This window comes from Haematobia irritans, chromosome 3 (assembly GCF_050003625.1).
Source record: "Haematobia irritans isolate KBUSLIRL chromosome 3, ASM5000362v1, whole genome shotgun sequence".
NCBI classification, from domain to species: Eukaryota; Metazoa; Arthropoda; class Insecta; order Diptera; family Muscidae; genus Haematobia; species Haematobia irritans.
Genome location: NC_134399.1, coordinates 98,319,641 through 98,345,547, shown reverse-complemented (window position 1 = coordinate 98,345,547; position 25,907 = coordinate 98,319,641). Strand labels below are relative to the sequence as shown.

Sequence of the window (25,907 nt, the reverse complement as noted above, 5' to 3'; positions counted from 1 at the left end):
CCGAAATTATATAGGGCCCTAAGTTCGGCCAGGCCGAATCTTATGTACCCTCCACATGGATTGCGTAGAAACTTCTACTACAGACAGTCATTCATAATCGAATTACTTCGGTTGCGGTAACACTTGCCGATGGCAAGGTATCTTAAAACTTCTTAACACCGTCTTCTAAATTGTAAGTTAGTCCGTACGGAGCATATATTAAACAAAACGGCCGATTAAATACGTATATAATTCAGTTTGACAAAATTTTCTATAGAAATAAAATTTTGAAAAAATTTTCTATAGAAATAAAATTTTGACAAAATTTTCTAGAGAAATAAAATTTTGACAAAATTTTCTATAGAAATAAAATGTTGACAAAATTTTCTATAGAAATAAAATTTTGACAAAATTTTCAATAGAAATAAAATTTTGACAAAATTTTCTAGAGAAATAAAATTTTGACTAAAATTTCTATAAAAACAAAATTTTGACAACATTTTCTATAGAAAAACAATTTTGACAAAATTTCCTATAGAAATAAAATTTTGACAAAATTTTCTATAGAAATAAAATCTTGACTAAAATTTCTGTAGAAAAAAAAATTGACAAAATTTTCTATAGAAATAAAATTTTGACAAAATTTGCTAGAGAAATAAAATTTTGACAAAATTTTCTAGAGAAATAAAATTTTGACTAAAATTTCTTTAAAAATAAAATTTTGACAACATTTTCTATAGAAAAACAATTTTGACAAAATTTTCTATAGAAATAAAATTTTGACAAAATTTTCTATAGAAATAAAATCTTGACTAATATTTCTATAAAAATCAAATGTTGACAAAATTATCTAGAGAAATAAAATTTTCACAAAATGTTCTATAGAAATAAAATCTTGACTAAAATTTCTGTAGAAAAAAAATTGACAAAATTTTCTATAGAAATAAAATTTTGACAAAATTTTCTAAAGGGTGATACGGTCAAAATTTGGTCAAGGGAAAACGCGTGTAAATCGGGAAAATCGTTTATTTAAAAAATCAAATTAAATTTCTTTTTCAAGTTCAATTAGTATAAAATTCAGGAAAAATATTCAGTTAGGCTTTCGCTTTTCCAAATCCGAATTGCCGGGACTCACGCTTGACACCTGCCATCAGATTTTGTACAGCCACCTTGTCAACCTTCTTCGCCGCAGAAAGCCAGTTTGCCTTGAACTGCTGCTCGTCCTTAGCAGTTTTTTTTTGTCTTCTTTAGGTTCCGCTTTACAATAGCCCAGTATTTCTCAATTGGGCGGAGCTCTGGCGTGTTGGGAGGGTTCTTGTCCTTCCGAACCACCTGCACGTTGTTGGCGGCGTACCACTCCATGGCCTTTTTACCGTAATGGCAAGATGCCAAATCCGGCCAAAACAGTACGGAACAACCGTGTTTCTTCGGGAAAGGCAGCAGACGTTTATTCAAATTTCTTGGTTCACGTAAATTTCTTGGTTGACAGTCCCGGAAGCTATGAAAATGCTGCTTTTGAAGCCACCGATACAGATGGCTTGCCAAACCAGATATTTCTTTGCGAACTTTGGCAGTTTTATGTGCTTGAAAATATCTGCTACCTTTCCCCTTCCTTTTGCCGTATAAAACTCCTGTCCCGGAAGCTGTTTGTACTCGGCTTTGACGTAGGTTTCGTTGTCCATTACCACGCAGTCAAACTTCGTCAGCATCGTCCTGTACAGCCTCCGGGATCGCGCTTTGGCCGTCGTATTTTGTTTATCACCGCGATTTGGAGTCACTACCTTCTTGTAAGTCGATAGTCCGGCTCGTTTTTTGGCTCGATGCACGGTTGTAGACGATACACCCAGCTTATTTGCGGCATCTCGGAGAGAGAGGTTAGGGTTTCGCTTGAAACTACCGGCAACTCTCTTTGTCGTCTCAGCGGCTTCCGGTTTTCGATTTCCCCCCGATCCAGACTTCTTGGCTGTCAACAAACGTTCCCCAAACACTTTAATTACATTTGTAACGGTTGATTTGGCAACTTTTAGCGATTTTGCCAGCTTTGCGTGCGAGTAGCTCGGATTTTCGCGATGCGCGAGCAAAATTTTGATACGCTGCTTCTTGCTTGGACGGCATTTTGACAACTGAAGAGTGAATTCCAAAATCAAAATAGGAGCAACATTCTACACACACACACCTTCAAAATGAGGGGTGTTCAGGTTTTTTAAATGCAAAATTGAAAGAAATACGTCAAGTTTATATTGACCAAATTTTGACCGTATCACCCTTTATAGAAATAAAATTTTGACAAAATTTTCAATACAAATAAACTTTTGACAAAAATAAAATTTTGGCAAATTTTCTATAGAAATAAAATATTAACAAAATCAAGCTAAATCTGGGGATCAGTTTATATGGGGGCTATATATAATTATGGACCGATATGGACCAATTTTTACATGGTTGTTAGATACCATATATTTACAGCTCTTACCAAATTTCATTATTATGAAAAAGTATTTTTTATTAGTACCCTTATTCACTTAAATTTTTAAAACTGACCTAATAAGTAACAACATTGCATTAAAGTCTTAGTTTTAATATTTTAATTTTCATTATACCATCCACCATAGGACCACCATAACTTTGTCATTCCGTTTGTAACACATCGAACGGCTGAAATTTAGTCCATGGTGTAAGTATATGGTCTCTAACAACTATGCAAAAATTGGTCCACATCGGTTCATAATTATACATAGCCCCCATATAAACAGATCCCTAGATTTGAACTTCGGAGCCCCTTGAAAGAGAAAAATTAACCCGACCCGGTTGAAATTTGGTACATTGCGCTAGTATATGACCGCTAACAACCATGCCAAAATTGGTCCATATCGGTCTACAGTTATATATAGCCGATCTCCAAAAATAATCTACCAAAATTTTATTTCTATAGAAAATTTTGTCAAAATTTTATTACTATAGAAAATTTTGTCAAAATTTATTTACTATAGAAAATTTTGTCACAATTTTATTACTATAGATAATTTTGTCAAAATTTTATTACTATACAAAATTTTGTCAAAAATTTATCTCAAAAAAAAAATTTGTCAAAATTTTATTTCTATAGAAAATTTTGTCAGAATTTTATTTCTATAGAAAATTTTGTCAAAATTTTATTTTTATAGAAAATTTTGTCAAAATTTTATTTCTATAGAAAATTTTGTCAAACTGAATTATTTACGTATTTAATCGATCTGTTTTAATTTAATATATACCACGTATGGACTTACTTACAATTTAGAAGACGTTAGGAGGTTTTAAGATACCTTGCCATCGGCAAGCGTTACCGCAACCCATGTAATTCGATTGTGGATGTCAGTTTTTAGAAGAAGTTTATACGAAATCCATGGTGGAGGGTAACAGGTTGGCTGATAAGTCTCCGGTCTGACACACAGATGGTGTCGCTAGTATTAAATGCATATAATTTTTATATAGTACCAACCTTCAAATCATTCGTGTCAAAACTTGACGTCTGTAAGTCAACTAGTTTGTGAGATAGAGCGTCTTTTGTGAAGCAACTTTTGTTATTGTGAAAAAAATGAAAAAAAGGAATTTCGTGGTTTGGTAAAATACTGTTTTCTGAAGGGAAAAAATACGTTGGAAGCAAAAACTTGGCTTGATAATGAGTTTCCGGACTCTGCCCCAGGGAAATCAACAATAATTGATTGGTATGCAAAATTCAAGCGTGGTGAAATGAGCACGGAGGACGGTGAACGCAGTGGACGCCCGAAAGAGGTAGTTACCGACGAAGACATCAAAAAAATCCACAAAATGATTTTGAATGACCATTCAATGAAGTTGATCGAGATAGCAGAGGCCTTAGAGTTATCAAAGGAACGTGTTGGTCATATCATTCATCAATATTTGGATATGCGGAAGCTCTGTGCAAAATGGGTGCCGCGAGAGCTCACATTTGACCAAAAACAACAACGTGTAATACACCCGAGTTTTTCCGTCGATATGTGACAATGGATGAAACATGGCTCCATCACTACACTCCTGAGTCCAATCGGCGGTCGGCTGAGAGGACAGCGATCGGTGAACCGTCTCCGAAGCGTGGAAAGACTCAAAAGTCCGCTGGCAAAGTAATGGCCTCTGTTTTTTGGGATGTGCATGGAATAATTTTTATCGACTATCTTGAGAAGAGAAAAACCATCAACAGTGACTGTTATATGGCGTTATTGGAGCGTTTGAAGGTCGAAATCGCGGCAAAACGGCCCCATATGAAGAAGAAAAAAGTGTTGTTCCACCAAGACAACGCACATGAATTGGGTTTCGAATTGCTTCCCCACCCACCGTATTCTCCAGATCTGGCCCCAGCGACTTTTTCTTGTTATCAGACCTCAAAATGATGCCCGCAGGGAAAAAATTTGGCTGCAATGAAGAGGTGATCGCCGAAACTGAGGCCTATTTTGAGGCAAAACCGATGGAGTACTACCAAAATGGTATCAAAAAATTGGAAGGTCGTTATAATCGTTGTATCGCTCTTGAAGGGAACTATGTTGAATAATAAAAACGAATTTTGACAAAAACATGTGTTTTTCTTTGTTAGACCGGGGACTTATCAGCCAACCTGTTACATAAGCTTCGTCCTGGCCAAACTTACGGCCGTGTACACTTGTGTACATAGTGGTGCAGGGTATAATATAGTCGGCTCCGCCCGACTTTAGACTTTACTTACTTGTTATACCCTCCACCATAGGATGGGGGTATATTAACTTTGTCATTCCGTTTGTAACACATCGAAATATTGCTCTAAGACACCATAAAGTATATATATTCTGGGTCGTGGTGAAATTCTGAGTCGATCTGAGCATGTCCGTCCGTCCGTCCGTACGTCCGTCTGTTGAAATCACGCTAACTTCCGAACGAAACAAGCTATCGACTTGAAACTTGGCACAAGTAGTTGTTATCGATGTAGGTCGGATGGTATTGAAAATGGGCCATATCGATCCACTTTTACGTATAGCCCCCATATAAACGGACCCCCAAATTTGGCTTACGATTGTTCTAAGAGAAGCAAATTTCATCCGATGCGGCTGAAATTTGGTATATGGTGTTAGTATATGGTCTCTAACAACCTTGCAAAAATTGGTCCACATCGGTCCATAATTACATATAGCCCCCATATAAACCGATCCCCCGATTTGGCTTGCAGAGCCTCAAAGAGAACAAAATTTCATCCGATCCGGCTGAAATTTGGTACATGGTGTTAGTATATGGTCTCTAACAATCTTGCAAAAATTGGTCCACATCGGTCCATAATTATATATAGCCCCCATATAAACCGATCCTCCGATTTGGGTTGTGGAGCCTCTAAGAGAAGCAAATTTCATCCGATTCGGCTGAAATTTGGTTCATGGTATTGGTATATGTTCTCTAATGACCATGCAAAAATTGGTCTACATCGGTCAATAATTATATATAGCCCCCATATAAACCGATCCCCCGATTTGGTTTGCGGAGCCTCTAAGAAACGAAAATTTCATCCGATCCGGCTGAAATTTGGTACATGGTGTTGGTATATGTTCTCTAATGACCATGCAAAAATTGGTCCATATCGGTCCATAATTATATATAGCCCCCATAAAAACCGTTCCCCAGATTTGATCTCCGGAGCCTCTTGGAGGAGCAAAATTCATCCGATCCGGTTGAAATTTGCAACGTGGTGTTAGTATAAGGCCGCTAATATCTATGCCAAAATTGGTCCATAAAGGTCTATAGTTATATATAGCCGATCCCCAATCACACAAAAATTGGTCCATATCGGTTCATATTCATAGTTGCCACTCGAGCCAAAATAATCTACCAAAATTTTAGTTTTATGGAAAACGTTGTCAAAATGTTATTTCTATAGAAAATTTTGTCAAAATTTTATTTCTATAGAAAATTTTGTCAAAATTTTATTTCTATAGAAAATTTTGTAAAAATTTTATTTCTATAGAAAATTTTGTCAAAATTTTATTTCTATAGAAAATTTTGTTAAAATTTTATTTCTATAGAAATTCCAAATTTTATTTCCAAATTTTATATCTATAGAAAATTTTTTCCAAATTTTACTTCTATAGAAAATGTTGTCAAAATTTTATTTCTATAGAAACTTTAAACTTAATTATATACGTATTTAATCAGTCTTTTTTAGTTTAATATATACTACGTATGGACTACCTTGTAATTTAGAAGACGGTGTTAGGAAGTTTTAAGATACCTTGCCATCGGCAAGTGTTACCGCAACCCAAGTAATTCGATTGTGGATGACAGTCTTCAGTAGAAGTTTCTACGCAATCCATGGTGGAGGGTACATAAGCTTCGGCCTGGCCGAACTTACGGCCGTATATACTTGTTTTTTTACTAATATTGTGTTTTATCCCAGGATGTTAGCCGATTTAATTCTTAATTCTAGTGATTTTGTAGAAGTACAAAAAATTGTCTCCAAATCGTTTCAGATATAATTATTTGTACATGGGAATATAAACCTTGATAATTACCCCAACAAATTTGAAGGAGTTGAGATGGTAACAAAAATTTTTGTCTACATAATGGTGAAGGGTATAATATAGTCGGCCCCGCCCGACTTTAGACTTTACTTACTTGTTTACATTAACATAGGTTAGATTTTTTATATTAACAAGACTTAAACAAAATACAGAATAATAAGTCTTTATATTAAGGATAGTTTTTCCATTTCAACACTTAAAATTTTCTTTACATATACAAATGATTCTCTTATCCTCCTTTATTGGTAGATGTGCTGGAGGCACTGTTGTATTTGTTCTTTTTTGTTCGACTCTGGGAATGGATTTTTTCCATATTTATGTCTTCTCATTTTATATTACACCAGCTACTATTTGCTCATACCATTCATACCATCGTTTGGTGGACAAATTCCAGTTTCTTTTTTCAATTAGCGGTATTGCTGATAAGAGGATTTTCACAAAAGATTAAAAGAGTGATGAAAATAATTTCATTTTGAGATTTTTCTCTTCCTTTATTATTTCCACGAAAAGTGGTGTGATGACACCATCATGATAATCTTCGCTATGCTTTATGGTGATTTTAGGGTTGAGTTTTTATTTGCAATTTATTTAAAGGATTACTATATATCAGTAAAAATTAGTTTTTTTGTGGCATTGCAAATGTGAACAATTTAATTGAGTTTGAAACTTTGGGAAATATTCAGAACTGTTGTGAATGAAATTAACCAAACAAAAAGTTGTATATACAACAAAAAGAAGTATATTCAGCCGTAAGTTCGGCGGAACCGAAACTTAACACCCACCCCTATGGATCACACTATACAATATTCCTAGAAATAACCCCATCGTAACGGATTATACTAAAACTTATATTACGATTTTTGCTACTGATATAAAATAGTGGAAAATTGGTTTTCATAAATTATGGCTTTTTATGGACCTTTTCAGCTTCACCTATTTTATGGTTCCCAAAATTTTAAGTGTCAAATTAACACATACAATTTTTTATAAAATTACCCATGTAGAAGGAATATGTCACAGGCTTCCAGGTCTTTTTAGATTGATAAAAGCTATATTCGGCAAAGTTCTTTGTGGTTCTAAAATACTTCCGAATTTTTAATTTAAACTATTGAAAATTTTTGCTTCTCAGAAAATCAAATGGGAAGACTTGGATATATGGTAGCCACATCAAGACTAAAATAACCTAAAATACGTTTTTACCATCTACCATTGAACTGGCTTTGTTATTCCGTTTGCAACACATCAGAATTGCGATCTAATGATCCCAAACAGGTATATAAAGCAGTACGGTCGGCCGGGCCGAGTCTTAAATACCCACCACCATGAATCAAATATTATAGTTTCCTGTGAAAATTTCAGGGGGATTTGATGACAAGCAGATCAGTTTAAAGTGTACTGTCCCGAAGTTAAATTCAAAGATTTTACCTATGAAGACTAGATCAAATTCTGGATTTATAAGAACTATATTTGTTTGAGTTTTAGAGGAATCATAAACATCGGTCTATATGGGGGCTATACCAAAGCATGGACCGATACTCACCATTTTCGGCACACCTCTTTATTGTTCTAAAATACCTCTAGATTTCCAATTTCAGGCAAATTGGATAAAAACTACGGATTCTATAAGCCCAAGACCCCATATCGGGAGATCGGTCTATATGGGGGATATACCAAAACCTGGACCCATACTCACCATTTTTAGCACACCTCTTTATGGTCCTAAAATACCTCTAGATTTAAAATTTCAACCAAATTGGATAATAACTACGGATTCTAGAAGCCCAAGAAGTAAAAACGGGAAATCGGTCTATATGGGGGCTATACCTAAACATCAACCGATAGTCACCATTATTGGCACACCTCTTTATGGTGCTAAAATACCTCTAGATTTCCAATTTCAGGCGAATTGGATAGAACCTATCGATTCTAGAAGCTCTAGAAATATAATCGGGAGATCGGTCTATATAGGGGCTATACCAAAACATGGACCGATACTTACCATTTTTGGCACACCTCTTTGTGGTCATAAAATACCTCTAGATTTCAAATTTAAGGCAAATTGGATAGAAACTAAGGTTTTTATAAGCCCAAGACCCCAAATCGGGAGTTCCGATATAGCCCATCTTCGAACTTGCCTGCCTGCAGACAAACGACGAGTTTGTGCGAAATTTCAGCACGATTGCTTTATTATTGAAGACTGCAGTTTGATTACAACAGACAGACATACGGACATGGCTATATCGTCTTAGAATTTCTCAAGAATATATATACTTTATATAGTCGGAAATTGATATTTCGATGTGTTACAAACGGAATGACAAACTTTTTATACCCCGTCACCATTCTATGGTGGTGGGTATAAAAATATGATATATGTTGTTGGTTGAGTCGATCTTGCTATGTTCGTCCGTCCTTTTATATCACTCTATCCTCCGAACGACACCAGCTATCATAAAAACCAATCCCCAGATTTGATTTCTGGAGCTGTCTTGAAGAGAAAATTTTTCCCGATCCGTTTGAAATTTTGTTCATGGTGTTATCATTTTCCTTTTAAGATTCATGTAAACATTGGTTGGACCAATTTTAGCGTCAATGTAAGGAACCCTGTACTAACACCACGTACCCAATTTGAACCAGATCGGATGAAATTTGCTTCTCTAAGAGGCTCCGCAAGCCAAATCTGGGGGTCCATTTATATTTATGGGGGCTATACGTAAAAGCGGTCCAATATGGCCCATTTGCAATACCATCCGACCTACATCAATAACCACTACTTGTGCCAAGTTTCAAGACGATAGTTTATTTCCTTCGGAAGTTAGCGTGATTTCCACAGACGGACGAACGGAAATCGCTAGATCGGCTCAGAATTCCTTTTTATAGCCTCCACCACATCCTATGGTGGAGGGTATAAAAAGAGGTTTATCTCCAACACATATATCAATTATACCCCACAAAAACATAGGATTCTCTAATATAGTAAGGTACGTAGGGTATGATATAGTCGGCCCTGTCCGACTTTCTATTTTACATATTGTTTTATTTAAAATAGACTTCATAGGGACAATTTATAAGACAACGTTTAGAAGATCTTCGTAAAATAAATCCCCTAATATAATACCCCAAAACGGAACAAATATATACGGCCGTAAGTTCGGCCAGACCGAATCTTATGTACCCTCCACCATGGATTGCGCAGAAACTTCTACGAAAGACTGTCATCCACAATCGAATTAATTGGGTTGTTGTATCTTGAAACTTTTTAACATCGTTTTCTAAATTGTGAATTAGACCATACGTGGTATATATTAGACAAAAAAGGTATGTATAGGTAAGTCTACAAATAATTACGAATCGAAAAGGACTTTTGCATGGTACGTAGAGAGCCAGAACTGAAATATGGGCGTCGCTTATATATGGGCTATATACAATTCAGAGAATGAAGCCGACCCATTTTTGTCGGCGGCGGCAGGCACTAAATGTTTGCCTTCGGCGACGGCGGCTTGACGGCTGAGCCGACATAAATTTGTTCACTCGACGGCGGACAATTATCCATTATAAAATCAATTTGAAGTTAATCGAATGGTAATGAGATTAGTTGTACAAACTATCTTACAAACAAACTTACTTTTCGTTCGAATTTTCTGAGCTAAATTTTAGCTAAATTATTATATCATTAACCGAATCGGTTGAATTTTGCTCTTCCACGAGGCTCCGCAAGCCAAATCTGGGGATCGGTTTATATGGGGGCTATATATTATTATGGACCGATGTGAACCAATTTTTGCATGGCTGTTAGAGACCATATACCAACACCATGTACCAAATTTCAACCGGATCGGATGCAATTTGCTTCTCTTAGAGGCTCCGCAGGTCAAATCTGGTGATCGGTTTATATGGGGGCTATATATAAATATGGACCGATGTGGACCAATTTTTGCATGGTTGTTAGAGACCATATATTAACACCATGCACCAAATTTCAACCGGATCGGATGAAATTTCCTTCTCTTAAAGCTCCGAAAGCCAAATCGAGGGATCGGTTTATATGGGGGCTATATATAATTATGGACCGATGTGGACTAATTTTTGAATGGTTGTTGGAGATCATATGCTGACACCATGTACCAAATTTGAACCGGATCGGATGAAATTTGCTTCATTTAGAGCCTCGGCAAGCCAAATCGGGGGATCGGTTTATATGGGGGCTATATATAATTATGGACCGATGTGGACCAATTTTTGCATAGTTGTTAGAGACCACATACTTACACCACGTACCAAATTTCAGCCTTATCGGATGAAATTTGCTTCATTTAGAGGCTCGGCAAGCCAAATCGGGGGATTGGTTTATATGGGGCTATATATAATTATGGACCGATGTGGACCAATTTTTGCATAGTTGTTAGAGGCCACATACTTACACCACGTACCAAATTTCAGCCTTATCGGATGAAATTTTCTTCTATTGGAGGCTGCGGAAACCAAATCGGAGAATCGGTTTATATGGGTGCTATATATAATTATGGACCGATGTGGACCAAATTTTGAATGGTTGTTAGAGATCATATGCTGACACCATGTACCTAATTTCAACCGGATCGGATGAAATTTGCTTCTCTTAGAGGCTCCGCAAGCCAAATCTGGGGATAGGTTTATATGGGGGCTATATATAATTATGGACCGATGTGAACCAATTTTTGGATGGTTGTTAGAGACCATATACCAACACCATGTACCAAATTTCAGCCGGATCGGATGCAATTTGCTTCATTTAGAGGCTCGGCAAGCCAGATCGGGGGATCGGTTTATATGGGGGCTATATATAATTATGGACCGATGTGGACCAATTTTTGCGTGGTTATTAGAGACCATATACTAACACAATGTACAAAATTTCAACCGGATCGGATGAAATTTGCTTCTCTTAGAGGGTCGGCAAGCCAAATTTGGGGGTCCGTTTATATGTGGGCTATACGTAAAAGTGGACCGATATGGCCCATTTGCTACATCAATAACAACTACTTGTGCCATGTTTCAAGTCGATAGCTTGTTTCGTTCGGAAGTTAGGGTGATTTCAACAGACGGACGGACGGACGGACATGCTCACATCGACTCAGAATTTCACCACGACCCAGAATATATATACTTTTTGGGGTCTTAGAGCAATATTTCGATGTGTTACAAACGGAATGACAAAGTTAATATACTCCCATCCTATGGTGGAGGGTATAAAACGCTCCCAAATTTATCAATATAAAAGTTTGAGTATTTATTTCATTGCCAGTGTGTCGCCTTAATTCTTGGAGCTTATTTCCCAGAGCAGTTTAGAAGTTTTTCCATCGGTAACTGTTACCACAACGCAAGTAATTCTAATGTGGATGACGTTAGATTCAAATTTCATACAAATCGAATAAACACTTCGGTTCATATATACTCAAGAAGTCAAATCAGTAGATTGGGCTATATAGGGGCAATACCACAATATGGACTGATAAGTACCTAATTGAGAATTTTATTGGTGCAAACAAAATACGTCCAGATTTCGAATTTCAAACAAACCGAATAAAAACAACAATGTCGAAAGATATATTATCGCGAGGCCATAGATTTCACGTAAATACTTATGCGAATTTTGCTTATTTAGTATAGAATACTTATTTCTCTGATGTAAAGTTGTCGTTGTCCACTGGATCAACTTTTCAATGAAGTTGTTTTGTCTTTATAATTAGCCTTAAAACTGGATATCTTCACGCCAAAGAAAATTTTGTTTGACCATTGTCATCTTGGCTTTAATAATTCTGAAAAATTCTTCAAAATTAATGAAATCGTCTTTAAGTTTGTTGAATTTTCGTATTTTGACTACAAAGCAAAAAAGCGTTTAAAAATAGGAGATGGTTTTCATAGCATTAATTTAAAGACTTTTTGTACTTGTAACAGGGCATAATATCTTGTCTGAATTTGGAAATTTATATTGTCGTTAATACGTTTCTAAAGTACTTTTATAGAACATGAAGAGAAAAGTTAAAAAACGTTTCCATTAAAATTTGTTTCCAAGAATCAAGTAGGCCAAAATGATCATTCGTATAAAGACTTTGGAAAAGGACATGCTTTTTATACCCTCCACCATAGGGTGGGGGAGTATATTAAGTTTGTCATTCCATTTGTAACACATCGAAATATTGCTCTAAGACCCCATAAAGTATATATATTCTGGGTTGTGGTGAAACTCTGAGTCGATGTATGCATGTCCGTCCGTCCGTCTGTTGAAATCACGCTAACTTCCAAACAAAACAAGCTATTGACTTTAAACTTGGCATAAGTAGTTGTTATTTATGTAGGTCGTTTAGTATTGCAAATGGGCTATATCGGACCACTTTTACGTATAGCCCCCACATAAACCGACCCCCATATTTGGCTTGCGGAGCCTCTTGGAGGAGCACAATTCATCCGATCCGGTTGAAATGTGTTACATATGGTAGTGTATGGTCTCCAACAGCCATGCAAAAATTGGTCCATATCGGTTCATAATTATATATAGCCCCCATATAAACCGATCCCCAGATTTGGCTTGCGAAACCTCTTGTAGGAGCAAAATTTAGCCGATCGGCTTGAAATTTGGTACGTGGTATAAATTAATGATCTCTACCAACCATGCAAAAATTGGTTCATATCGGTCCATAATTATATATAGTCCCCATATAAACCGATCCCCAGATTTGACCTCCGATCACGGTTGCCACTCGTACCAAAAATAATCTATCAAGATTTGAAGAAAATTCTACCAAAAAACTACCAAACACAAAAAAAAACTTCCATAGGAAATTTTGTCACAATATTATTTCTATAGAAAATTTTGGCAAAATTTTATTTCTAAAGAACATTTTGCCAACATTTTATTTCTATAGAAAATTTTGTCAAAATTTTATTTCTATAGAAAATTTTGTCAAAATTTATTTCCATAGAAAATTTTGTCAAAATTTTATTTCTATAGAAAAGTTTGTCGAAGTTTTATTTCTATGGAAGATTTTGTCAAAGTTTATTCCTATAGAAAATTTTATCAAAATTTCATTTCTATAGAAATTTTTGTCAAAGTTTTATTTCTATAGCAAATTTTGTCGAAACTTTATTTCTATAGAAAATTTTGTCAAAATTTTATTTCTACAAAAAATTTTCTCAAAATTTTATTTTTTTGTCCAAATTTGTTTCTATTTCACTCGTACCAAAATTTTGTATCAACATTTTTTATACCCTCCATCATAGGATGGGGGTATATTAACTTTGTCATTCCGTTTGTTACACATCGAAATATTGCTCTAAGACCCCATAAAGTATATATATTCTAGGTCGTGGTGAAATTCTGAGTCGATCTAAGCATGTCCGTCCGTCCGTCCGTCCGTCTGTTTAAATCACGCTAACTTCCGAACGAAACAAGCTATCGACTTGAAACTTGGCACAAGTAGTTGTTATCGCTGTAGGTCGGATGGTATTGAAAATGGGACATATCGGTCTACTTTTACGTATAGCCCCCATATAAAGGGACCCTCAGATTTGGCTTGTGGAGCCTCTAACAGAAGCATATTTCATCCGATCCGGTTGAAATTTGGTACATGGTGTTGGTATATGGTCTCTAACAACCATGCAAATTGGTCCACATCGGTTCATAATTATATATAGCCTCCGTATAAACCGATCCCCAGATTTGGCTTGCGTGCCAAAATTGGTCCAATCACACAAAAATTGGTCCATATCGGTTCATAATCATGGTTGCCACTCGAGCCAACAATAATCTACCAAGATTTTATTTCTATAGAAAATTTTGTCAACAGTTTATTTCTATAGAAAATTTTGTGAAAATTTTATTTCTATAGAAAATTTTGTTAAAATTTTATTTCTGTACAAAATTTTGTCAAAATTGTATGTCTACTTTGTCAAACTGAATTATATACGTATTGGTTCGATCTTTTTTGATTTAATATATACCACGTATGGACTTACATAAAATTTTGAAGATGGTGTTAGGAGGTTTTAAGATACCTTGCCATCGGCAAGCGTTGCCGCAACTTAAGTAATTCGATTGTGGATGGCAGTGTTTAGAAGAAGTTTCTACGCAATCCATGATGGAGGGTACATAAGCTTCGGCCTGGCCGAACTTACGGCCGTATATACTTGTTTCTATTTCACTCGTACCAAAAATAATCTACCAAGATTTGATGAAAATTCTACCACATAACTACAAAACAAAAAAAAAACTTCTATAGAAAATTTTGTCAAAATCTTATTTCTCTAGAAAATTTTGGCAAAATTTTATTTTTAAAGAAAATTTTGTCAACATTTCATTTCTATAGAAAATTTTGTCAAAATTTTATTTCTATAGAAACTATTTTTTCTATAGAAAATTTTGTCAAAATTTTATTTCTATAGAAAATTTTGGCAAAATCTTATTTCTCTGGAAAATTTGGCAAAATTTTATTTCTATAGAAAAGTTTTGTCGAAGTTTTATTTTTATAGAAGATTTTGTCAAAATTTTATTTCTATAGAAAAGAAAATTTGGCAAAATCTACCGAAACATCAAGAATTCTATCAATCTACCAAACAGCAAAAAACTACCATCATTGGTAGAGTTCTACCAACTGTGGTAACCGTGCCTCCGAAACCTCTCGGAGGAGCAAAATTCATCCGATAGTATGGTATAGTATCGGTCTATAGTTACATATAGCCCCATATAAACCGATCCCTAATAACACAAAAATTTTTTTAATATCGGCCGTATATACTTGTTATACCCTCCACCATAGGATGGGGGTATATTACCTTTGTCATTCCGTTTGTAACACATCGAAATATTGCTCTAAGACCCCATAAAGTATATATATTCTGGGTCGTGGTGAAATTCTGAGTCGATCTGAGCATGTCCGTCCGTTCGTCCGTCTGTTGAAATCACACTAACTTCCGAACGAAACAAGCTATCGACTTGAAACTTGGCACAAGTAGTTGTTATTGATGTAGGTCGGATGGTATTGCAAATGGGCCATATCGGTCCACTTTTACGTATAGCCCCCATATAAACGGACCCCCCAATTTGGCTTGCGATTGCTCTAAGAGAAGCAAATTTCATCCAATCCGGCTAAAATTCGGTACATGGTGTTAGTATATGGTCTCTAACAACCATGCAGAAATTGGTCCATATCGGTCCACTTTTACGTATACCCCCCATATACACGGACCCCCAAATTTGGCTTGGGATTGCTCTAAGAGAAGCAAATTTCATCCCATCCGGCTGAAATTTGGTACATGGTGTAAGTATATGGTCTTTAACAACCATTCAAAAATGTGTCCATATTGGTCCATAATTATATATAGCCCCCATATAAACCGATCCCCCGATTTGGCTTGCAGAGCCTCTTAGATGAGCAAAAGTTATGCGATCCGATTGAAATTTGGTACGTGGTGTTAGTATATTGTCTCTAACAACCATGCCAAAATTGGTCCATATCGGTCCATAATTATATATAGCACCCATATAAACCGATCCCCCGATTTGGCTTGGGGAGCCTCTAAGAGAAGCAAATTTCATCCGATCCGGCTGAAATTTGGTACATGGTGTTGGTATATGTTCTCTAACAACCATGCATATAGCCCCCATATAAACCGATCCCCAGATTTGACTTCCGGACCCTCTTAGATGAGCAAAAGTTATGCGATCCGATTGAAACTTGGTACGTGGTGTTAGTATATTGTCTCCAACAGCCATGCAAAAATTGGTCCATATCGGTTCATAATTATATATAGCCCCCATATAAACGGATTCCCAGATTTGGCTTACGGAGCCTCTTGTAGGAGCAAAATTTTTCCGATCCGGATGAAATTTGGTACGTGATATAAGTTAATGGTCTTTACCGACCATGCATAAATTGGTCCATATCGGTCCATAATTATATTATTGCCCTCCGATAATGGCTGCCACTCGTACCAAAAATAATCTACCAAGATTTGGAGAAAATTCTACCAAAAAACTACCAAACAAAAAAAACTTCTATAGACAATTTTGTCAAAATCTTATTTCTATAGAAAATTCTGTTAAAATTTTATTTCTATCGAAAATTTTGTCAAAATTTTATTTCTATTGGAAATGTTGTCAAAATTTTATTTCTATAGAAAATTTTGCCAAAATCTTATTTCTCTGGAAAATTTTACCAAAATCTTATTTCTCTGGAAAATTTTGTCAATATTTTATTTCTATAGAAAATTTTGTCAAAATTTATTTCTACACAAAATTTTGTCAATATTTTATTTCTATAGAAAAGTTTGTAGAAGTTTTATTTCTATGGAAGATTTTGTCAAAATTTATTTCTATAGAAAATTTTGTAAAAATTTTATTTCTATAGAAAATTTTGTTAAAATATTATTTCTATAGAAAATTTTGTCAAAATTTTATTTCTTAAAAAATTTTGTCAAAATTTTATTTCCATAGGGTGTAACACATCTCTCAATCGTGCTCAATATTTCTATTAGAGGTGTGCACGTGTTACGAAATTGTCGTGACACGCTTGGTTCACACGTAAAACACGTGAGTCGTGAATAAAATCTGGAGCAACTCTCGTGAATGTGCGTGAATAAAATTTCTGTAAAATCACGCTCACGAAAAAAATTAGGATTTAATTCTTACTCGTATGTTAACTGAAATTAATTAAGCTGTCGAACTATATTCCATTCATGAATTTCTTTACCTTTCCCGGTTGGAAAATGTCGTAAGTCTCGTGAATTTGTCGTGATTCATGCTATTTGTTGTGAATAGTGCGGGAGCGTGAGTCTTTGAGAGTAGTTCGTGCGTAAGTACTCGTTTTCATTTCGTGAATGCGCGTGAGTGTGAATGGTTACCACACGTATCGTGCGTGAATAAACATTTTGCTTCGTGAATGTGAATGAAATTTCACTCACGCGTACACCTCTAATTTCTATATTACATTCTAAATAATTTAATCAACATTAAATATTAATTCTCTTTTATTTTATGTTACTGTATTTCTAGATATGGATCGATATAATTCTGATTTTGAGCACGACGAGCATTTATCTTCAAGACTGAACGAGTATCCATCGTCAACAAATCGAGAGCTAACAAATGCCACCATCGGCAGTCAATCGTATTTTCAACAACTGCAACTCGAACACGAACAACAGAGTACCGAACTTTGTTCGCCCCTAAAACATTCACAGACTGCCAATTCACAAACGCCCACAACGTCAGCCTCGGCTTTGACAACTGCCAACAATAAATTCCTGAGTAATGCCAATTTGGGATTCATGCCCACAACAACACGAAGTACAAATCCATTTCTCAACTCCAAATATGATTCGCAATCGAATTCGGATTCAATAAGCGATCGTATATCGTTTTCGGGTAGTTCGGCAATTTTGGACAATTTGACAAATGTACCCGAATATGCCACAATAAATAACACATCGTCGGTCTTAAATACGTCTTATTTACATCCGGAAACTACCATGAACGCGGCGGCGAACGGGTTAAGTGCACAAGTTCGTGAAAATTTAAATGGCGCAACGCGTTCGCAACGTTCCAAAAACGGTCGTAGTACAAATGGTCGTACAAGTGGCATGACTTCATCGAGCAGTGCAACATCTTCGAATAGCAATGCAACACTGAATAATGCAGCCTTACGTAGTGAACGTGAAAAACTTAAATTGCAACAACTTCAAATGGAACTAAGAGAGTATTCTGAATCACAAATAGACAGTTCAAATGTCTCTGATATTAATGAAGCTAATGGTACTGCTAATAACATTTGTGGTGAAAATGGTTTAGATGGTGCGACATCTGGCGTAGGCATGAGTGAACTACACATTATATGTGGTGATGATGGTGAAAAAGAACCACCACCAGAACCAGCGCCACCAGAGATTCCACCGCGTACACAATCTCTGTTGTTGTCACTGCGAAAGCATTCGGAGTACAAGCTCAAATATGAAGAAAAGGGGGACCAAAAACACGAGGAATTTATACCAACGACACAACTACAGCAACAGCATCAAAATGGTAAGTTTTTACAGGTTTTGCGAGCTTTTAGTACATGTAGCAGGAGTGGGATGTTTTAAAAAGCTTTGGATGTTATTTCTAAAGCTGACCAGTACCAGTACAAGAATTTAACATTAACGATTTTGCTGTTGAATATTTACTGTTATCTACTATGAGAGTTAGTGAGTGTGATGCTTACAATAGCTTTCAAACTGTTTCAACGAAAGTTCCAAAATATTTGTATTTGGACCATTGTGTACTGTACAAACTTATTTGATGGTGATGTTTACAATAGCTTTCAAACTTTTCCAAATAGTGTTCGAAAATATTTGGATGTGGACTGTATAAACAATTTTAAAACAAGTATATACGGCCGTAAATTCGGTCAGGCCGAATCTTATGTACCCTCCACCATGGATTGCATAGAAACTTGCACTAACGACTGTCATCCACAATCGAATTTCTTGGGTTGTGATATCTTAAAACTTCTTAACATCGTTTTCTAAATTGTGAGTTAGTCCATACGTGGTAAAGAGCCAGAATTGAAATATGCGGACGCTTATATGGGGGCTATATACAATTATGAACTTGATATGGACCAATTTTTGTGTGATTGGGGATCGATTTATCTGAGTTCTATATATAACTGTAGATCGATATGGACCTAGATAGACATAGTTGTTAACGGCCACATACTAGCACAATGTACCAAATTTCAACTGACTCGGATGAAATTTGCTCCTCCAAGAGGCTCCAAAACCAAATCTCAGGATCGGTTTATATGGGGGCTATATATGATTATGGACTGATATGGACCACTTTTGACATGGCTGTTAAATATCATATACTACCATCACGTACCAAATTTCAACCAGATCGGATGAATTTTGCTTTTCCAAAAGGCACCGGAGGTCAAATCTGGGGATCGGTTTATATGGGGGCTATATATAATTACGGATATGAATCGATATGAACCAATTCTTGCATGTTTGATAGAGACCATATACTAACACCACGTACAAAACTTCAACCGGATCGGATAAATTTTGCTCCTGGAAGAGGCTCCGGAAGTCAAATATGGGGATCGGTTTATATGGGGGCTATATATAACTATGGACCGATTTCGACTAATTTTTACATGGGTGTTTGAGGCTATATATTAACACCACGTACCAAATTTCAACTGAATCAAATGATTTTTGGTCTTCGAAGAGGCTCCGGAGGTCAAATCTGGTGATCGGTTTATATGGGGGCTATATCTAATTATCGTCCGATATGGACCAATTCCTGCATGGTTGTCGGAGACTATATACTAACACCACGTTAGGAGCCACCGTGGTGCAATTGTTAGCATGCCCGCCTTGCATACACAAGGTCGTGGGTTCGATTCCTGCTACGACCGAACACCAAACAGTTTTTCAGCGGTGGATTATCCCACCTCAGTAATGCTGGTTACATTTCTGAGGGTTTCAAAGCTTCTCTAAGTGGTTTCACTGCAATGTGGAACGCCTTTCTGACTCGGCTATAAAAAGGAGATCCCTTGTCATTGAGCTTAACATGGAATCGGGCAGCATTCAGTGATAAGAGAGAAGTTCACCACTGTGTATCACAATGTACTGAATAGTCTAAGTGAGCCTGATACATCGGGCTGCCACATAACCTAACCTAACACCACGTACCAAATTTCAGCAGGATCGGATAACTTTTGCTCTTCCAAGGGGCTCCGGAGATCAAATCTGGGGATCGGTTTATATGGGGGCTATATATAATTATGGACCGATGTAGACCATTTTTTGCATGGTCATTAGAGACCATATACTAACACCATGTACCAAATTTCAGCCAGATCGGATGAAATTTGCTTCTCTTAGAGGATCCGCAAGCCAAATAGGGGAATCGGTTTCTTTGGGGGCTATATATAATTATGGACCGATGTGGACCAATTTATGCATGGTCATTAGAGACCATATACTAACACCATGTACCAAATTTAAGCCGGATCGGATGAAATTTGCTTCTCTTAGAGCAATCGCAAGCCTTATTTGGGGATCCGTTTGTATGGGGGCTATACGTAAAAGTGGACCGATATGGTCCATTTGCAATACCGTCCGACCTACATAAATAACAACTACTTGTGCCAAGTTTCAAGTCGATAGCTTGTTTCGTTCGGAAGTTAGCGTGATTGCAACAAGCGTACGGACGGACGGACATGCTCAGATCGACTCAGAATTTCACGACCCAGAATATATATATATATATATATATATATATATATATATATATATATATATATATATATATATATATATATATATATATATATATATATATATATATATATATATATATATATATATATATATATATATATATATATATATATATATATATATATATATATATATATATATATATATATATATATATACTTTATAGGGTCTTAGAGCAATATTTCGATGTGTTACAAACGGAATGACAAATTTAATATACCCCCATCCTATGGTGGAGGGTATAATTACGAAGTGCAAACTTCTTTTTAACAATTGGGAGCCCATTGGATTCCGGATTATAACCCACGACTATGTATGCTCCTCAAGGCAACTACTACGACTTGGTAAAATAGTTATTCACATCACACTTCCAAAATTCACTTTAACTCGATTTCAACTGTCATTTGCCATATAAAACCCTCTATTATACATAAAGCATTGTAAAGAAAATTTCCCGGGAATTCCCGCACTTCATTCCCGGGAAAGCGGGAGCGAAAAATAGCAATTTAACGGGAATTCCCGTTATCCCGTTCCCGGAAAAAACCCCTAATGACAGCTTATCTAAATTTGAACCGATTTTTAAAACCAATACCGATTGTCGTTGAACCCAAGTAAGGCTCTATGCACCCAGAGAAGGAATATGATCACCTCAACCATGTTTCAAGAGCAAAATGTTATTTTTGAATGGTGACCATGTAACATGTTTGTCGCAACCATGTTATTTTCTCGGAGGTTATGTGTCTGATTTCGGCAAGCATATTATTTTTGGCGAGAAAAGAACATTTTTGCCATAAACATGCTACATGGTCACCATCCAAAAATAACATTTTGCTCTTGAAACATGGTTGAGGTGATCATATTCCTTCTCTGCGTGTGGCTTATGTCAGGTTTACATAATTATTCTAAGCCGACAGCCGACAGCCGCTAGTTGCTAGTGTCCGTATAATGAGCATGGTTGCCACAGTTGGTAGAATTCTACCAAATATGGTAGATTATTTACTGTTTGGTAGATTGGTAGAACTCTTGGTGTTTTGGTAGATATTGCCAAATATTCCTCTTCAACTAAGAGGTACTTCGCAAATTTTCTATGAAAATAAAATTTTGACAAAATATCCTATAGAAATGAAATTTGTACAATTTCCTATAGCACAGAAATTTTGAGAAAACTTTCTATAGCAAAGAAATTTTGATAAAATTTCCTAAAGTAAAGAAATTTCGATAAAATTTCCTATAGCACAGAAATTTTGACAAAAATTTTCTATAGCACAGAAATTTTGACAAAAATTTCCTAATGCAAAGAAATTTTGATAAAAATTTCTATAGAAGTAAAAATTTGACAAAATTTTCTATAGAAATAAAATTTTGACAAAATTGTCTACAAAAATAAAATTTTGACAAAATTTTCTATAGAAATAACGTTTTGAAAAAAATCTCTATAAAAAAAATTTACAAAATTTCTTGTAAAAATAAACTATTGAGGAAATTTTCTAAAGAACAAAAATTTTGACAAAATTTTCTATAGAAATAACATTTTGACGAAATTTTCTATAGAACTAAAATTTTGACAAAATTTTTCTATAGAAATAAATTTTTGACAAGATTTTCTATAGAAACAAAATTTCGACAAAAATTTTTATAGAAATAAAATTTTGATAAAAATTTTCTGTAGAGAAAAAATGTTGACAAAATTTTCTATAGAAAAAATATTTTGACAAAATTTCCCGTAGAAATAAAACTTTGACAAAATGCTCTATATAAATAAAACTTTGACGAAATTTTCTATAGAAATACAATTTTGATAAAATTTTCTATACAAATAAAATTAAAAAAAAAAAATTATAGAAATATAATTTTGACAAAAAATTCTATAAAATTAAAATTTTGACAAAATGTTCTATAAAAATAAAACTTTGACAAAATTTTATATAGACATAAAATTTTGGCAAAATTTTATATTGAAATAAAATTTTAACAAAATTTTCTATAAAAATAAAATTTTGAAAAAAATCTATAGAAATGATCTTTTGAAAAGATTTTGTGTAGAAATAAATTTTTGACAAAATTTCCTATAGAAATAAAATTTTTGACAACATTTTCTATAGAAGTATAATTTTGACAAAATTTTCTATATAAATAAATTTTTGACAAATTTTTCTATAGAAAAAAAATGTTGACAAAATTTTCTATAGAAATAAAATTTGGACAAAATTTTCCATAGACATAAAAATTTTGATTTTGATAAAATTTCCTATAGCACAGAAATTTTTACAAAATTTCCATAGCAAAGAAATTTTGACAAAATTTCCTAAAGCAAAGAAATTTTGATAAAATTTCATATAGCACAGAAATTTTGACAAAAATTTTTTTAGAAGTAAAACTTGTACAAAATTTTCTATAGAAATAAAATTTTGACAAAATTTTTCTATAAAAATAAAATTTTGACAAAATTTTCTATAGAAATAACGTTTTGAAAAAATCTCTATAGAAAAAATTTACAAAATTTCTTATAAAAATAAAATTTTGACAAAATTTTCTATAGAACTAAAATTTTGACAAAATTTTCTATAGAAATAAAATGTTGACAAAATTTTCTACAGAAATAAAATTTTTACAAAATTTTCTATAGAACTAAAATTTTGACGAAATTTTCTATAGAACTAAAATTTTGACAAGATTTTCTATAGAAACAAAATTTTGACAAAAATTTCTGTAGAAATAAATTTTGACAAAATTTTCTATAGGGAAAAAATTTTGACAAAATTTTCTATAGAAAAAACATTTTGACAAAATTTTCTATAGAACAAATATTTTGACAAAATTTCCTGTAGAAATAAAACTTTGACAAAATGTTCTATACAAATAAAACTTTGACGAAATTTTCTATACAAATAAAACTTTGACGAAATTTTCTATAGAAATACAATTTTGATAACATTTTCTATAAAAATAAAATTTAAACAAAATTGTTTATAGAAATAGAATTTTGACAAAAAATTCTATAGAAAAAACACTTTGACAAAATTTTATATAGAAATAATATTTTGACAAAATTTTACAGAGAAATAAAATTTTGATGACATTTTCTATAGAAATAAAATCTTGATAAAATTTTCTATACAACTAACATTAAAAAAATGGATTTTAGAAAAAATGTTCTATAGAAATAAAATTTTTGACAAAATTTTCTATAGAAATAAAATTTTGACCAATTTTTCTATAGAAATAGAATTTTTAATAAAATTTTCTATAGAAATACAATTTTGACAAAATTTTCTATTGGAATAATAGTTTGCAAAATAAGATTTTTTGTTTACTAGTTTTCTTGTAAAATTTTCTCAAACTGTGGTAGATTATTTTTGACTCGAGTGTTAAACGTGAGTTTATTATAATTATTAATTATAATAAATAAATAGAGAGGCGATTTGTGTGTGTTTTTTTTAGGTTGAAATTTGGTCCATCTCAGAACAACATTTAGATCTCTGCTCACAGACAGAAAAAGCTTGAACATTAAATTGTCATAAGACTCATGTATTTTGTATTTATAGAAAGAGTTTTCTTTGCACATCTTCTCTACTCTCTTACGTTTTTACTTGTATCTTATTTACAACTTCGCTCTGTGTTACCAAATAAAATAATCAACAAGTAATTAAAAACAATACTATCAAATAAGCTTAAAGTTGTGCTATTGCTTACATAGGATTTTAATGTCAATAAAAATGCTATTAAACAATTTACTCTTTTTCTCCATATTGGTTATGTTGAACTTGTTGAGCTACCTCTTAAACATTATCTTCAAAATTCCATTTAAAATAAAGCGATTAATTGCAAATAAGAAGCTAATGTTTTAATCCGCCTCAATTTTATTCTAATTGCAGATTACCTAATTACTGAGACAGTGCGTTGCAGCGAGAGTCAATCCAAGTCAATTGCATCGAGTGATTCACAAAGTCAACAAGGGTAAGTTTAGTGAAATTATTTTGTAACTCTTAGCGTTGGTGGATGCCATACTCGTAGTTAGGTATACGGTGGAATGAAATAATTGCAATTTCTAGAATTAAAAGTTTGAAAGAGATTATACTATGAGTGAATTTCATAATTTCAGAATTTAAATCAATATAAGAAGCAAGATAAAAAACAAAACTCAAATAAATCATAAATGATAAAATTTAAAATCATAAAATTGTTGTCAATATATTTAAACATTCGACAGAATACATTTATCATCTGTGATGCTTATTCAAAATGCTGTTGTACGAAGTACATTTAACATACCTCAGTACAAGTAATAATATAACGGATTCTTTATTAGCCTACACCCAGAGAAGGAATATGATCACCTCAACCATGTTTCAAGAGCAAAATGTTATTTTTGAATGGTGACCATGTAACATGTTTGTCGCAACCATGTTATTTTCTCGGAGGTTATGTGTCTGATTTCGGCAAGCATATTATTTTTGGCGAGAAAAGAACATTTTTGCCATAAACATGCTACATGGTCACCATCCAAAAATAATCTGTTCTGAGACCGGTTAATATGATTAATAAAATAATTTCAAAAATGTACGACTTTATGTACCAATAATCTGTTTATTTTTCTCTGTGTATTTTAATTGTTATAATTGTAATCAAAATCGATTATCGCTAATAAGCAATCATCAATTCATGTTTCAATTAACTGTATCCAAAGCTCTCTTTAAAATCTATAAATTGTACCTTAGCCATAAGCATCTCTCAATCGTTGTTTTTTCGTTTGTCGCATTACTTTGCAAGTTTTGTTAAATAAAAGCATACACATCATATCGTACATAGCTATCTATTGCATTAGCCGTACACACATTGTGGCTACATATAGACATCTCGCTACACTAAGCATTAGCCAAGCTGGTCAACATATTGATATTTGGAATAAAAGGCATATTCTATCGTTCTTGGTATTTCTCCTTTCATCGCATATATACGGAGAAATCTTGGTTTGTTTTTTTATCTCCGTCAACATAATCTTTTTCCTCTTGAAACATATCGGCCATATCGGTCCACTTTTACGTATAGCCCCCATATAAACGGACCCCCAAATTTGGCTTGCGATTG

At 34.1% G+C, this 25,907-nt stretch overlaps 1 protein-coding gene across 1 annotated transcript in view; it reads left to right on the top strand.

Annotated features, from left to right (window-relative positions):
• The window catches only part of LOC142231094 (uncharacterized), a 29,411-nt gene extending 4,306 nt beyond the window's left edge, over nt 1-25,105 (top strand). The window contains exons 2-4 of the mRNA XM_075301712.1: nt 17,545-18,570; nt 24,695-24,776; nt 25,030-25,105. Of these exons, the coding sequence (XP_075157827.1) occupies nt 17,545-18,570; nt 24,695-24,776; nt 25,030-25,105 (1,184 nt within the window). The remainder of the gene's footprint in view (nt 1-17,544; nt 18,571-24,694; nt 24,777-25,029) is intronic.
• The last annotated feature ends 802 nt before the right edge of the window (nt 25,106-25,907 follow it).